Source organism: Myxocyprinus asiaticus, chromosome 7 (genome assembly GCF_019703515.2).
Source record: "Myxocyprinus asiaticus isolate MX2 ecotype Aquarium Trade chromosome 7, UBuf_Myxa_2, whole genome shotgun sequence".
Taxonomy (NCBI): domain Eukaryota; kingdom Metazoa; phylum Chordata; class Actinopteri; order Cypriniformes; family Catostomidae; genus Myxocyprinus; species Myxocyprinus asiaticus.
Window position 1 is genome coordinate 9,523,386 of NC_059350.1, and position 15,662 is coordinate 9,539,047.

The 15,662-nt window shown below is 34.8% G+C and overlaps 1 protein-coding gene across 6 annotated transcripts in view; it reads right to left on the reverse strand.

Annotated features, from left to right (window-relative positions):
* Positions 1 to 988: 988 nt before the first annotated feature.
* Positions 989 to 15,662, reverse strand: part of LOC127444436 (guanine nucleotide exchange factor DBS-like) — a 104,332-nt gene continuing 89,658 nt past the window's right edge. For 2 of the 6 annotated variants that reach the window (XM_051703807.1, XM_051703806.1), the window contains exons 19-32: positions 15,498 to 15,590; positions 14,405 to 14,497; positions 14,189 to 14,314; positions 13,788 to 14,009; positions 13,155 to 13,247; positions 12,961 to 13,039; positions 12,330 to 12,512; positions 10,614 to 10,706; positions 10,356 to 10,418; positions 9,983 to 10,057; positions 6,310 to 6,419; positions 6,090 to 6,202; positions 2,823 to 2,926; positions 989 to 2,699 (exon numbers count right to left, since the gene is read on the reverse strand). In XM_051703807.1, coding sequence (XP_051559767.1) covers positions 2,620 to 2,699; positions 2,823 to 2,926; positions 6,090 to 6,202; positions 6,310 to 6,419; positions 9,983 to 10,057; positions 10,356 to 10,418; positions 10,614 to 10,706; positions 12,330 to 12,512; positions 12,961 to 13,039; positions 13,155 to 13,247; positions 13,788 to 14,009; positions 14,189 to 14,314; positions 14,405 to 14,497; positions 15,498 to 15,590 — 1,527 coding nt within the window. In that variant the 3' untranslated portion in view covers positions 989 to 2,619. Of the gene's footprint in view, positions 2,700 to 2,822; positions 2,927 to 6,089; positions 6,203 to 6,309; positions 6,420 to 8,480; positions 8,556 to 9,982; positions 10,058 to 10,355; positions 10,419 to 10,613; positions 10,707 to 12,329; positions 12,513 to 12,960; positions 13,040 to 13,154; positions 13,248 to 13,787; positions 14,010 to 14,188; positions 14,315 to 14,404; positions 14,498 to 15,497; positions 15,591 to 15,662 lie in introns of all 6 variants that reach the window. The other 4 variants (XM_051703812.1, XM_051703809.1, XM_051703810.1 and 1 more) reach the window with 4 other exon arrangements.

Below are 15,662 nucleotides of genomic sequence, written 5' to 3' on the forward strand. Positions count from 1 at the left end.
TTTTTTTTTTTTTTGGTCTTAACTTTGTAAGCATTTAATTATAGTTCTGTTTACTCCATCACCCTCCAAAAAGTCTTATTTTATTCCACTAGATGGCAGCAAGTACTAGAAAAAATTATTTTTCCTCTATCCTTCCATCACAAAATGCCAATCTGAAATGTAGGTGGCGCTCTAACACATTTTAGCCCTCACAGATTCACTTGTCCATATTTTTTTTCTTCTAATTTTCAGTTAATGCACCACCCCCATTGTTTCATAGAATATCTCGGCCTCTGAGTGGACTAGAAGCTCTAAGTGTCACTGGAAATCCTTCCCTTTACGATGATGTATAACGTTTTATCGATATCATATATTTCCGATGATTTGTTCAGCATGCTTTTCTTGCTGGACCGCATACAGCAGATATAATTTTTAACTATTTTATAAATGATTTGTCTATTTAAGTGCTATTTGAAAGACTTTTATATTCATATTAATGTTTCTACCACATAACCTCTAGGTGGCTCTGATTTGCAATGAGGATGTTTTCGGTTCTAATTTTGTTATTTTAGGTAACATAATTGCAGAGGTGATGGTTATCTATGAAAAGTTCAGATTCTAAACATTCAAACGGTTCCCCTTATACCCGACTCATGTATCTGGAAACATTTTAAGCGTTAACTTTTATAGCGCCCCCTTTTGGACTCAACGGCAGCTCCGCAGAGTTGAAGAGGTTAAAGCTGCAATAAGGTGTTCAAAAAATATTAGTTATAAGAAGGGGCCAGGAACAAATAACATTTCACTTTATTTCCCATTGTGCCAACAGTAACACATTGGAGCGCTGTTTATTTACATATATTTTAAATCTGCAGAGGCTTATTGCAGGTGTCAGGCCATATTGGGCCTCTCGCTGGCACTGACCCCCACTGGCCTTGTCCATTTGCCATCCTTGCTGACAATGAAAATATATATACACATGCTTAGGCAAATCTAATAATAGGGCCAGCAAAAAAGGACAGAATGTTTCAGTGAAGTTTATTTCAACCTATGCACTTTAAATTCATTAATCTCATACAACCTCTTAGATACATATTTACACATATACAGAGATACAAGCTTAATACTGGAAAATATTTTAATGCCAAATGAAAACATGAAGATAAAACTAACATGCAGCAATGTGCCACATACAATTTAAATAGAAATTAACAGTGACTTTGTATTGCTGAACACACTTAAACAAAAAGACAAGTTTACAGCTATGTGGCCATGAAGCAAAGAAAATTTGTGGTCATCAAACTGTCAAAAACCCATTATATTTCATTTCTTCCTCAAATCAGATGTCTGATTCTAGGAACACTGACATAAATGAACATTTTTGACAAGTTTTAAAAAATACTTATTCTTTTAATAAAGTCTTAAAAACTTGATTGCTGGTTTGAACACACTGTTTATCGCTTTCCAGTCATTACATTTTGAACCAATCAAATTAATATCCGTGATGACAAAATAAATTACATAAAATGTGAATACAGTATGTTGTTACTGGACAATTGCGATAACATGTACATGAACCGTTGCAGATCAGTAAAGTGACAGATCCAACAAAATACAATTAATTGACAACAATAGTGGTCATAATATACAATATTTATATATATGTATACTGTTTTAATGAAAAACATGATAAAAGCTAATATCTGTACAAATCGTATTCTTTTGCAGAAAATAATTTAAACTATACAGCTGTTTTTGATTAATACATACAGTGAATGACATGACTTTTCACAGTCATTTCAATTGCAGGAAACCTGGCATAGCCTCAATAATATTTAGCATAAAAAAAAAACAACATTTCATTGTCTTGTTGCTACAGCAAATCAGACAGGAGCTTTAGACTGTAAGAAAATCAGACATTCCAAAAAGACACTGATATTCTCCATGCAAGATCAATAAAACTGACTAAAAGCTCAACTTTTCTTTTAGAAATGTCCAGTGAGAGTGCTTATTAATTTCAATGAAACTGCAGATTACTCTGATGATGTTACAGAAGCCTTTAAAGGGACAGTTCACCCACAAATTCAAATTCTGTCATTATTAACTAACCTTCATGTTGTACCAAACCAAACTTTCTTCTGGAACACAAAAGGAGATGTTGGGCAGAATGGCATACAATGAAAACGAATGGTGACTGAAGCTGTCAGACTAAACATTCTGCTTACAAGAAAAAGTCATATGGGTAAACAAGGCTGAGATGACATAATTTTAATTTTTGGGTGAATTATCACTTTAAGAATCTATTTTTCATTGTCAAATTTTTTAGGAAATGTAACATGCAGTTGTGAAAGGACGTAACAGCTTCACTTCAGTACTTTTGAAGCAAAGGAGAATTTGAATGGGAACAGCAGACACAAAATTACATTATCCCTCCTCTTGCTCTCTCACCTCTTATATCATTAAGAGTAACGCTCTATATAAAATATCCTGAAAAGCGGATACTGACCGCAGAGGTCAATTCCTCTCTCAGCTGAATTGAGGAGGTTAAATACAGTACAAAGACCCGAGAAGCTTCAGTAGAAAGTGCACTGTGTAGGAGCTGCCACAAGGCAGTGGTGCAGATGTAGGTTCGAGGCCCAGGCTTCAGGCTTTGATGTCCGAGAAGCTTGTGTAGGACTCACTACAGCTGGAAGATGTGCTGAGGTTGCCAGATCCACTGCCTTCTGTGGAACAACACACATTAACTTCAATCGTCACTTGCAATGTGCTCACATGACAGGATCACACAGAATCATGATTAGTGGTGTTTGCTTAGGCAAAACAGGGAGTGCATGAAGTTCTATTACCTGAGCTGGAGAGAGATTGAGAAGATTTGGACTCTGTGATAAGAGTTAGCAGGTTTGTGGCTGGCACCCAGCCCTCTTTATTGGTCCTCAGATTACGTACAAACCTAAATGACCATGAAAAAAAATACAAAAATAACAGCAATAACATTAATATCACACCAGATAATCAGTAATGCAAACAGAGTCTCTTCCTCTAAACTTTAACCCTTTTAGCTCTGATTGGGCCCGCCGAGAAAAAATAATTATCAAAATATAAATAACTAAAGTCTTGACCAACACAAAATAGGTATCGTTTTAAAACTTAGAAGCATGATGCATGTAGGCATAATGATCAAAACTATAAAAGTGCTTCAAAATTTGCAGACAAATCAGAAGTGATTTTTTTTTGTACTGTTTTTGTACTAATTGTTTTATTGTAATCAGAAGAAACATTTAACTGATCAAATAGCCATGTGTCATATGTTGTTGGAAAGCTCTCAAAGAGTAGAATACAACCAGCCTATTTGTTTTATTCATAGACAAAAATATAGCGAGAGATAGCTAAGTATATGTCTTTGACATACATGTTACATGTAAACAGGTGTTACTTATAAGCCATGTTTTTGCTTATAACTTCACAAAAAATATTGCATACCATTATTATAGGAGGTGATTATCTTTCAAATGAACCCACACACAATGAAATCAGATGCATAGATCATTAGATAATCCACACAAAGCACGATAATGTGTTAATGTGTCTGGCTAATAAATGCTAGCTTTCCTGGATCAGATGACAGATGACTTCATCGGAAAAAATGTAATACATTGCCCAGCGTCATGGAACGCTAAACCAATTGTATTAGGATTCAGACTGCTGCAACCAGGAGGTGGAAGTCATCCAAATATGGCCAGAGAGGATCGTTCACTGTGATTACATATGGCCACCAGGAGATGGTGCCAAGTACGTGACACAGACTCAATGATGGCTCAAATGACACAGAATGGAACTGAATGAGATCTCATTACTCATGTTTTAGAGAGAGAGAGCATCCATTTAGTCATTATTGTATGAGCGTGTGTAATTAGTTCTTATGTACAATTATTATGTTTTTATTTGTTTCGAGAGGCTTTTGAAAACTTGGAGACATTTTTGGACACTAGGATAAATTATTTTTGTGATGCTATAACTTTTGAATGCTTTGTTGTTTGTAGTTTTTCGTAGCTATCTTATTCACACCGGGAGATATATAATGTAAAATCAGAAAAAAATAAAATACATTTTGGGCATGCCACTGAAACAGGAAATCTTTAAAAACACATTTAGATCTTAAAGGTTTAAAAGGAGGCCCAATAAATAATTTATTAAATTTAACTTGTCATCCAACAGCCTTCAAGTACTAAGCACAATTGCCCCCCTAGTAAACATCTCTGTTTTATCTTAATAATATTATATTATTCTTCTTAATATACCATTAGGCCATTGTAGTTGTGGGTTTAGAACCTCTGCAGACACCCTAGTGACCTGTAGCTGTCAAATATCATTATTCGGTATCTCAGAGGCAAGTGTTTTATGCATATGAAGCTAATAGACCTTAGTCAAGGTAAGCAGCATATTTAATTTTTTGCAATTTAAAACGAGGCTGTGCGGGACAGATTTACAGTCTATTCAATAGGTTGTACTGTTATCATGGGTTACATTTTTTATTTATTATTTCTAGCAAGTATACAGTTGGGTCCACTGGTGTAAATGCTTCTATTTTGCACTCTTATAATTTTATATAAATATTTTCATTAAAAATTAATTATATTATCAGCTTAACAGTTTGAAAGGTTAAAAAATATAGATGCACTTCAGAATTTCCATGTTTATCCAGAATTACCAAATACTAAGAAATTCTGGAATTCATGTTTATTCAGCCTTTAACTAGGGTTCCCCCACCTCCAAAATCCTAATTTAACCCCTAACTGTTATATACCTTGCTGTCGATTTTTCAGCTGATAAAACATTAAAAGTGCGTCATGCCAAATTTTTTTTCCAGTGGACAATAAACTCCAGAAAAAATAGGTTGTCAAAATTGGATGTGACTTTGGACATTTATATCCCTAACAGCCTTGTTTTCAATTGTGAATAATTATATAGGCCGTATATATATATATATATATTTATTAAAATAGACAAAAGAGGGTCTTTGTTTGGTATCATTTTAAAGAAAATGTTTCAAACTTTGTTAATGATATAGATTATGATACATCCTGAGACTCAGACAGCCTAAGAAACTTAAAACTTTTACGTTTTACATTTCTTTTTACAACTTTTTTGGTAAAAAAAAAAAAAAAAAAAAAAGCCAAAAATGTACTTTTTCCCCTTATTTTTCTTATTTGACATTATATATCTCTGGGTGTAAATAAGGTAGCTCCGAAAAATTTTGTTTTGTTCCCAATCATGTCAACTGTATTATTTATTTATTTATTTATTTGTGATTTTGAAATTTTGTGTTGATATGAAGTTAAAATGCGTCATATAAGTAACACCAATATAATCGTCAAAGACATACTTGGCTATTACTCACTATATTTTTTCTGTAAAACAAATAGACTGGTTGTATTCTACTCTTCGTGAGCTTTTCAACAATATATGACACATGGCTATTTGATGAGTTTGATTTTACTGATTGCAATAATATGTACATTGCAATTTTTTTTAAATAAATTATCAAAACAGAAAACTTCTGATATGTCTGCAAATTTCAAAAGCACTTCTTCAGTTTTGGTTATAATGGCTGCACGCATTGGAAAGTAGAGCTTCTAAGCTTTCAAACGATACCTATTTTGTGTTGGTCAAGACTGTAGTTATTTCTTTTCTCACGGGCCCTTCCTAGCTTAAAGGGTTTAAGTAATGTTTCACAAAAAAAAAAAAAAAAAAAAAAAAAAGATGCACTCATAAACGTGCAAAGGAGAGCCATAGCGGAAGTCAAGATTTTCACCGTAAAACAACATGAGTTTCGTATGACTTGGAATATGACGTGTGAGTTGGACTACTTTTATTTTGGACTACTTCTTTGATACTTGTGAGTCATTTTTTTTAGCTTTAAAGTGTGTCAATATCAATTGCCATTGTACTGAAACCAATGAACAGGACATCCTTTAAAATCAACCTAGTCTTTTAGTTTGAAACAGCATAATGATGACAAAATTTTCATTTTTGGGTGAACCGTCCTTTTAACCAAAAATAATTTATTATATGGTGTGTACAATATTTCATAGTCCTGAATGTGTGCATCTTACCAGCGTCCATCATCTCCTTCTCTGACCAACTCCACTGTGTCTCCACTCTTTACTGTCAGCTCCTGCGGTCCGCTTTTGTCATAGTCAGCAGCTACCACATACCTGCCTGGAGACTACACACAAACAATCAAACATTAGGCCATCAGGGTTGGTATCGAAAGCTACTTGCGAGAAATCCTGGGTAATTGCAACAAATAGATGTTTGGCCATAATGACTCACCAGTTTCTTCCCTCCCTCCTCCTCGGGGTCAGAGTTCATGGGGTCCTCGGTGCTTGAGTAACCGTCGTTCTCCTCTGATGCATCCATAGACAGCGATGCCTTGGTGAAACCTTGTGGAGGAGAGCACAGGTGAACGAATGTGACATTTTGTTTATGTTGAGACAGCAAGAGTGTAATAACGGTGTCCCAAAAAGATGGTGAGTAAGAGGTAAGAGATTGGCTCTGAGCCTCCTGCTGCCTATTGCCTACATAGGCAGCTACCTTCTAAGGCAACATATTAAGTGTCAATTTTGGAACACTCTACAGGCAGCAACTCCATGCAACACACAGTAGACTAGTCTCAATAGAGTTTGGCATTAGCATGTTGCAAAGCAAATGGTGTGATACATTTAAAAAGCATAAAAATACACAGCACACACAAGTTATGGGTAAAATAATCAATTTGTAAAACCTATTTTTAATCAGTATTTTTTGGTATTGAATGAATTAGATATTTATTCAACGTTGGCCAACATTTTGATTTTTTTTAAATAATTTTTTATAGCATTGTTTTCTCTGTAAAGGATACATGCTGCCTTAGAATTTGGTCAAAAGAAGGTAACTTAGAAGGCATCAGAATCATGCTGCCTACCTTTTTGAACACCCTTTGCATAAGGTGCATGCATGTGTTGCCCTGAAATGTTGCCTATGTAGGCAGCTCATTAGATTTCGGAACAGAGCCAGAGTGCCTCTCATGTCCATGTGAAAAGAGGAATGAACAACAGCTCCAGGGAATGAGCTAACAGGATGAACTGTTTGTGTTTCGTTTAAACAGCCATGACTCATGAAACATGATTTTGATGATAGATTGTGAACAGGGTATATGACACAGTCACAAAGCACACAAAACATGTTTATGAGATGCATAAACATCGATAAATGCTTCTTTAGATTTGAATCAGTGCATTCGAGTAGATAATTATGGATCAACAGCCTGAAAGAGAAACGGATCTGTAGTTTCAGAATCGTAAAAGTTAATCCAGAACTAGCACCGCAAACCAGCTGACAGAAACCCAAACCAGACACTCATGCACCATTAAAGTCAAGTGTTACCACCCAAAGGAAAGTGCAAGTATTCTTTTAAGTTGATTGTCTTGCACAGACTGACCTCTTTTGGTTAATCATTTATAAAACGATTACCAAAAATAGACTGTAAAATTAAAAAGTGGGTTCAAAAGTCTGAGACCACCCAAGAAAATGCTTCTATTGTGCATTTAAAATGTTTTTTTAAATACATTTTCATTACAAATGATGGTGTTGGGCATGTTAATAAAAAAAATAATCCACTAAAAATTATTTCTCTAAAATTGTAATCAGATTACTGACTTTACTGCTTACGTAATCTAAAAGAGTAATCACATTGCTAATTTCTCCTCAAAAACTGTAATCAGATACTGACTTTACTGATTAAGTAATCTAAAAGAGTAATCACATTGCTAATTACTGTAAATAAAAATTGTAATCAGATTACTGACTTTAATGATTACATAATCAAAAAAAGTAAATCACATTTGCCAATTACACCTCAAAAATTTTCATCAGATTACTGACTAATATACTGAAGTAATATCATTGCTAATTACTTTTAAGTTACATTCTAAAACTCATTACGTAAAACATAACTACTTTTTGTACTTACAGTAATTAGATTACAGTAACCAATTAATTTGTAATCAGATTACACCTAACACTGCAATTTCAGAGCTTCTTGGCTGGCATGGAGTCAAGTTTGTTCAAAACCAGATGATTCAAGTAATACCAGTGTGGAAAAATTTGACCTGATTCTAAATCGTTGCTTATTACCAGGTTTCAGTGGAAACAAATCCTTGAATTTCAATGTGGTCTCACACTTTTGTACCTCACTGTAAATGAACACTCAGGGCTGGTTTCCTATAGTCTATGAGTAAAAAGGATTTTAATCAACAATAGTTATTAATTGAGCAGTTATGTCTGTGAAATGCCATTTTGCATGGTAGTTTGTCCTGCAAACTACCTATTACAGTGCAATAACGTCATGCTCTGCGTATAGTGTTTCTCCTGCCAGTCTGTGCGAGGAAGTTTGCTGTGAGAGAGCAATAAAGATTCAGTAGTTGAAAGCTCAAAGTTCATTCCCACACCAGGCATCTAATTACCTCTCCTTTTAGCCTGCAACAGACTAGAAGTGCTCATCCATCTCACTCGGGTAAGAGTGATGTGGGCACCTGCATCTAAGGGAGAGGCAGCCAATGAGATTTCAAAGATTCCATTGGTTTAGCAACCACCCCCACAGATCACTTTTTGGGATGGTATATAACACAAACGTTAGATCCTTTGAATTTGCCGCGTGTAATAGCACCTATAGAAGCGTTTTCTTTTTTATTATTTAAAGCAGTGCTTCTCAACTGGTTTTGCTTCAGGAGCAAGATTTTATATTGGACATCAAGTGCCGATCCCCCCAGCAGTACCAAACTTAGTGATAGTTCACCCAAAAATGAGAATTATCTCATCATTTACTCACCCTCATGCCACCCCAGATGTGTATGAATTACTTTCTTCTGCTGAACACAAAGATTTTTACAAGAATACATGGTGAATGGTGGCCAGAATTCTGAAACTCCAAAAAGCACATAAAGGCAGCATAAAAATAATCCATATGACTCCAGTGTTTTAATCCATATCTTCAGAAGTGATATGATAGGTGTGGGTAAGAAACAGATCAATATCTGAGTCTTTTTTTCTTTTTTTTTACTCTAAATCTCCACTTTCAATTTCACAATCTTCTTTTGTTTTTGGCAATTCACATTCTTCATGCATATCGCCACCTACTGGGCTGGGAGGAGAATTTATAGTAAAAAAAAGACTTTAATATTGATCTTTTTCACATCCACACCTATCATATCACTTCAGAAGACATGGATTTAACCACTGTCTTATGGATTACTTTTATGCTGCCTTTGTGCTTTTTGGAGTTTCAAAGTTCTGGCCACCATTCAATTGCACTGTATGGACCTACAGAGCTGAAATATCCTTCTAAAAATCTTCATTTTACATTCAGCAGAAGAAAGAAAGTCCCTTTAACATACAAATGTAAAAATCTCATTAAAAATCAAATATTGAAATATATTCATGTTATATAACAACAGAAGTGTGATTTACCCATAAAAGCATACCGTTTTGTAGTCTGGGTCATATTTTCTTTTATCTTACGTATTTTTGTTAATCGTTTGAGGATGAGAGCGCATGTCATGCAACCTGACCATGTCTAATTTGGCTACCTTCTACCAAGTGATAGATGCTGGGATATGAGACATGTTTTTTCCTCCGTTTAAAAGTGTATAAGCCTATTTATTTTGCTATTCTAACGATACACGATTATATGGTTACTTGCATTTTATTAACTGCATTTAGCATTGTTTTTTTCTCTACTATATATGACTAAGATTACAGACCAGTCGCTACCCACCAGTTGAGAACCACTGATTTAGATTACTTTAGATTAATGTATAAAAGAATAATGGAAGACACCACAGTGATGAAAGATACCGTATGAAGGTGAAATAAATGTGGAAGTCCCCGATAAAATAAATATGACAAAATAAATGCTCATGGCTGATGATGCAGGAGGGAACACTGGGTTTTTTAGGGGAAAGTGTACCTCTAAAGCCAAACGGAGTTGGATCACTCTTAATCTCATGTCTTTTAGTTTTGTGGTCTGGACTAGGGGGGGATCCTGGCAGCCAAGGAGCAAGAAGCGAGAAAGGAGAAGGAAAGGACAGGAAAAGAAAGGACAAAATCATAAAAGAAGAAAGAAGAAAAAGTCTATTAAAGGGTACAGGAAATATCCTCATTTTGGCTCTTATAAAGGGTTAAAGCTTCTAAAGTAGTACATTTATGTTTAAATTTAGGATCTAAATTCTAATGTTACCAGGCTTGATTCCAGAACTATGGTAGATATTCTAAACTGATGCTAATGTAGACTCTCATCTACACAGTTGTCTAGTTTAATTTATTCGGAGACTGCAGTGTACCTGGAGGGCAGAAAGTGACCATGGGTAGTGTAAGACTTTTACCACCAGAGGTCGCTATCAGCTCTGCAGTGGGATAAGCCAAATCTTTCTTAGTATTTGTTCATGGTAAATATGTACCATTTTTCCAACTACAATTTATTGTAAAGATTTCAAGTAAGAATATTCTGATATACATTGTTTTAACATAACTGCTTTTTATAAAGGTCATTGATGTAGTTGACAGTGTTGTGGCTGTGTAAAGCCCTACTGCTGCTGTACCTTTTTGGCTCTTGAGGTTATTGAAGCCCTGCAGTGTAAAACGTTTTTTAGCCACTGCAGCTCTCTCAGTGTTGGGACTGGTGACTGTCTCATCTATTGTTTACAGAGAGAAAGAGAGCAAAAGAAAGAAAAAGCAAGAAAAAAGGAAAGAAAAAAACAGAAAAAGAAAGAAAAAAGAACAAGAGAAAAGAGAAAAAGAAAAAAGAAAACAAAGAAAAAGAGAAAAGAGAAAAAATAAAAAGAAAAGGAAAGAAAAAAGAAATGATAAAAGAAAAGAAAGAAAACAGAAAAAGAAAAGAGAAAAAGGAAAAAGAAAGAAAAAAGAAAAAAGGAGAAAAAGAGAAAAGAAAAAAAGAATGAAAAAACAAAAAGAAAGAAAAAAGAAAATAAGAAAAGGAAAGAAAAGAAAGAGAAATGAAAGAAAAAGAGAAAGAAAAAAGAAAAGAAAAAGAAAACAAAAAGAAAAAGAGAAAAAGGAGATAAATGAAGAAAGAAAAAGAAAAAGAAAGAAAAAAGAGAATAAAAAAACAAAGGAAAAAAGAAAAAGAAAAAAGAAAGAAAAAGAGAGAAAAAAGAAAAAGAAAAGAGAAAGAAAAAAAATGAAGAAAAAAATGAAAAAAGAAAGAGGAAAAGAAAGAAAACAGGAAGAAAAGAAAGAAAAAAGAAAGAGAAGAGAAAAAAGAGAAAAGGAAAGAAAAAGAAAAGAAAAATTAAAGAAAAAAGAAATAAAAATTATAAAGAAAAGAAAACAGAAAAAGAAAAAGAGAAAAAGGAAAAACAAAGAAAAAAGAAAAGAAAAAAGGAGAAATAAAGAAAGAAAAAGAAAGAAAGAAAAAGAAAGGAAGAAAAAAGAAAAGAAAAACAAAGAAAGAAAAAAGAAAGAAGAAAAAGAGAGGAGGAGGAAATAATAAAAGGACATTATAGGATTAGTCTCAAACATTATGGTGCGTCCCAAACCGCTCACTTCTGCACTATTCTACGCCATTTTGTAGTGCAAGTGGTGCGAGTAGTATGTTTACACTGAAAATGCAGCAAAAAGAAGTGTACTTTAAGTACCCGGATGATGCACTTTTTCCAAACGGTGTGTGGAATGTTGGACACTTCATGCACTCAGTGCATGCGGCTTGCCTTACATAGCGGAAGGGGCGGAGTTAAAAACAGTTGTAAATAATGAAGAATGTAGCAGCTAGCGAAAAGTCAGTGGATACAGAACCTTACAAATGTGAGTTGAATGCTTACCATAACCACAAGCTGTGTGAATATGTACGTTGTTTGAGATACAAGTGTTGAACTGAGGTTGGCTAATGTGCTAAAGCTAGCGGCGACACATCACGTGCGTTTGAACCGTCACTTCCGTCAGCTGTTAAACAGTGAATGCTTCCGTGTAGTAAAAAAACGTTAAGTGTTTCATTTGGGACGATACTACACTTTGAAAATTCATACACGACATGGCTGAGTGCATAGTGTGTCGTTTGGGACACAGCTTTAGGAAAATAAAGGGGTCACAAAGAACATCGCAGAATTCACAGTCTAAGTGCTGAAAGAGGACGTCCTGTATAAAACATCCTGTATAATATCAGAACCTCTGACTGATACAAAATTGGTCATGTGACTCAGCAATTGATTCTTTGACACATCTCATCTGTCCATAGAGAGAAATGCTTTGAATGAAAGTCCCATATAAACGCAATTACACGATGAGAAGGGGTGACTGACCTTTGACCTTATCAGTGTTTTTGGGTAAAGAAGCTGTACTTGGATCTACCACTGTTGGTTCAGTTTTCTTCTCCTCTCCCTTCTTGAGGCTCTTTGTGTTGGTCTTGAAGGGGCTCAAGGTCAATGTGGTGCTGGTGGGAGTTAACTGAGAGATCTGATCTGAACTCTTCTGCTGGCTCGCCTCTGAAATACAACACCATAACATTATTAGATAACTAGAAACTTACAAGCTTAAAGCCAATGTTGCTTTGTCACACTGTTCGGGATGTTCAAACAAACAGAGCAATATTTTAGTAGCGCCACAGAGCCACCGTGTTTATAAACTTTTTGGGGAAATCAACCTATGAATGGCTTACTTACAGCTGTCTCTGTATAATAAGTATTTTAACAACACACATTACCTTATTAGGCAAGATTGAGACTAGATTTAGATTATCATATGGCAATTTTACTTTAAACAATCGATCTTAAACTACAATGTGCATATAGCATGTTATCGAATTTGAGTCCTGTTTATTAATATTTATTACTATTAAAGAACCTGTTGCCCACCCTAAAGGTCAAAATGCCTAGTATCCTGCTTTCCACCACATGTGATCTCAGATGCTTAGTAAGAAGAGATGTTTCTCACCCCTGCAGGCCTTCAGCTGGCCGGTCAGAACCTTCCTGATTTCATTCACCCATGCCGTTTTGACTTCTGTTGACGGTGCCTGAAATTACACATTGAAGTGATCAGGTTAAGTGGCAGGATATTAAATCAAATTATATATACTCAATGCAGTTTACACAGAGAAAGACTATTTTTCAATTGTACAATTTGTTTACCTGTGCAATGTACACCTCCTCTCGAGAGTTACACCAGATCTCAAACTTTTTGTTGTCTCCTTTTGCATTTTCAGTAATACCCACAGCACTCATCTGTCAAAAGACAAACATGATCAGACTCAAAAACAATCCAGACTCCCTGTTCTTTATTTACATGCTAGTAAATGTACTGATCTTGAATGGAACTTGAATATTTACACAATACAGAGAAACTAAACATGCTTCTTTATCTTTTCTGGGCTATACTGCACTATAATTGATAAATCTCCCCAGTAAAAACTTTTTGCAAAATAGGTTTCATGACACAGAAGCTGATTTATATATATATATATATATATATATATATATATATATATATATATATATATATATATATATATATATATATATATATATACACACACACACACACACACACATACATACACACACACAACAATGTAAAGTCAATAAATAGTGATTTACTGTTTAGTATATAAGCCCAAATCTTTAATTACTCAACACCACCCCCATATGATCCAACTGCAACCTTTTTAAAGCAATACAAATGATGCACATTTACCAGATGGACTGATATCCACTAGAGAGGCATGAATGAAAATGTAATATTGTTTGTTCAGTCTGCTGACTTACACTGAGTGAGTGTTTGAAGCTGTATGAAGGGGCTTTCTCATAACCCTCTCCGTTCTCCTCTCGCTTCTTGCAGAAGAGCAGAGCCTTCTCGTGCAGGAACAGGTGTCTCTGCATGGGCTTGAAGCGTGCCAGGTCTTTCACTTTTACGTGACCCTTTTTATGCTCCGTCCACACGCTAAAGGACCCCTGCATCAGCAGCCGGCCCAGGTCACTCAGGTTACCCTAGAAACACAGGTCAGGGGTCAAAGAATGCACCATTGATGCAACTTATCTTTTTTAAACTGAACATGTTTTACATGCTGTATAAATATAAATCTGTGCTTTATAATAACAATAAAAATGGTCTTACATACATCTTTTGACCATTACATTCTAATGTTTGAGTAAACCGGTCTCCTTACTTCATATCCAGTGATGGCAATAAGGTGCATGGAGTCATTCACAGCCTTCAGGATGCCTAGAATAGAAGAGAGCGCCTCCTGCAGGTCATCCTCCCCTTCACAGCCTTTACTGTACTTCAGCAGTTCCTGATACACACATAGGAACATCGAGGTTACAATAGTGATAGGTGCAAATATATGCTTTCTGTTTGCACATGGACTCTGGGTCTTGCTTACCTTTAGTAAAAGCTGGTATTTGGTTATTCTCTGAACAGGTTTCAGCAGGTACGAGTCCAGACCAAGCTTATGTTCCAATTTCTTTTGACACTCCTGCAAAAAACATACTACTGTTTTACTACTGCATGACTATAAAGTCTATTTAGACTATTTACATGCTAATTGGAACAAAAATGCACATAAATGCATCAGTATATTCATTAAAATGTATTTAAATACTAAATAATATACCAGTAAATGCATGATAAATAAATTACTACAATAATTAATTCAGTACATATTGTATTAAATGAATATATTTGTTAATTTTCGTTGATGGCTCTCAGCAATTTTTTATGTGCCATCACGTCAAAACATAAAAATGGCATATAACAATATCATAAGTGGCCTTAGAGTCTTAAAGACCCCATGAAATGACTTACAGGGACAGTTAACCAATTTTTTTTAATTCTGTCATCATTTACTCACCCTCATGCCATCGCAGATGTTTATGACTTTCTTTCTTCTGCTGAACACAAACGTAGGTTTTTAGAAGAATATTTCAACTCTGTAGGTCCATACAATGCAAGTGAATGGTGGCCAGAACTTTGAAGCTCCAAAAATCACATAAAAGCAGCATAAAATGTCTTCTGAAGCGATGCAATCCCTTTGGGTGAGAAACAGATCAATATTTAAATCCTTTTTACTTTAAATCTCCACTTTCACTTTCAGAATATAAAAGTATGTGAAAGTGGAGATTTATGGTAAATAAATAAATAAATAAATAAAATAAATAAATAAATAAAAAGGACTTAAATATTGATCTGTTTCTCACTCACACTTATCATATCACTTCTGAAGATATGGATTTAACCACTGGAATCATATGGATTACTTTTATGCTGCCTTTATGTGATTTTTGGAGCTTCAAAGTTCTGGCCACCATTCACTTGCATTGAATGGACCTACAGAGCTGAAATATTCTTCTAAAAATCTTCGTTTGTGTTCTGCAGAAGAAAGAAAGTCTACATGGACTAAAAGTCACGAAAAACCTTATTTATTTTCACATGGTCTTTAATTTTCTAGTGTCTTTGTGGCTTGTGCAGAAGATAACCTGGAAGAAGGAACAGTCAGAGCACTGTCTCCATAGAGATTCAGAGCGAGGCTTATTCTGACAATACTTCTCATAGATCTGCAGATCCGTCATCTGAGAAACATGAAAAATCACATTTCAATAAGCTATTCAATAATTTAATAATCCGAATAAAACATATGTATT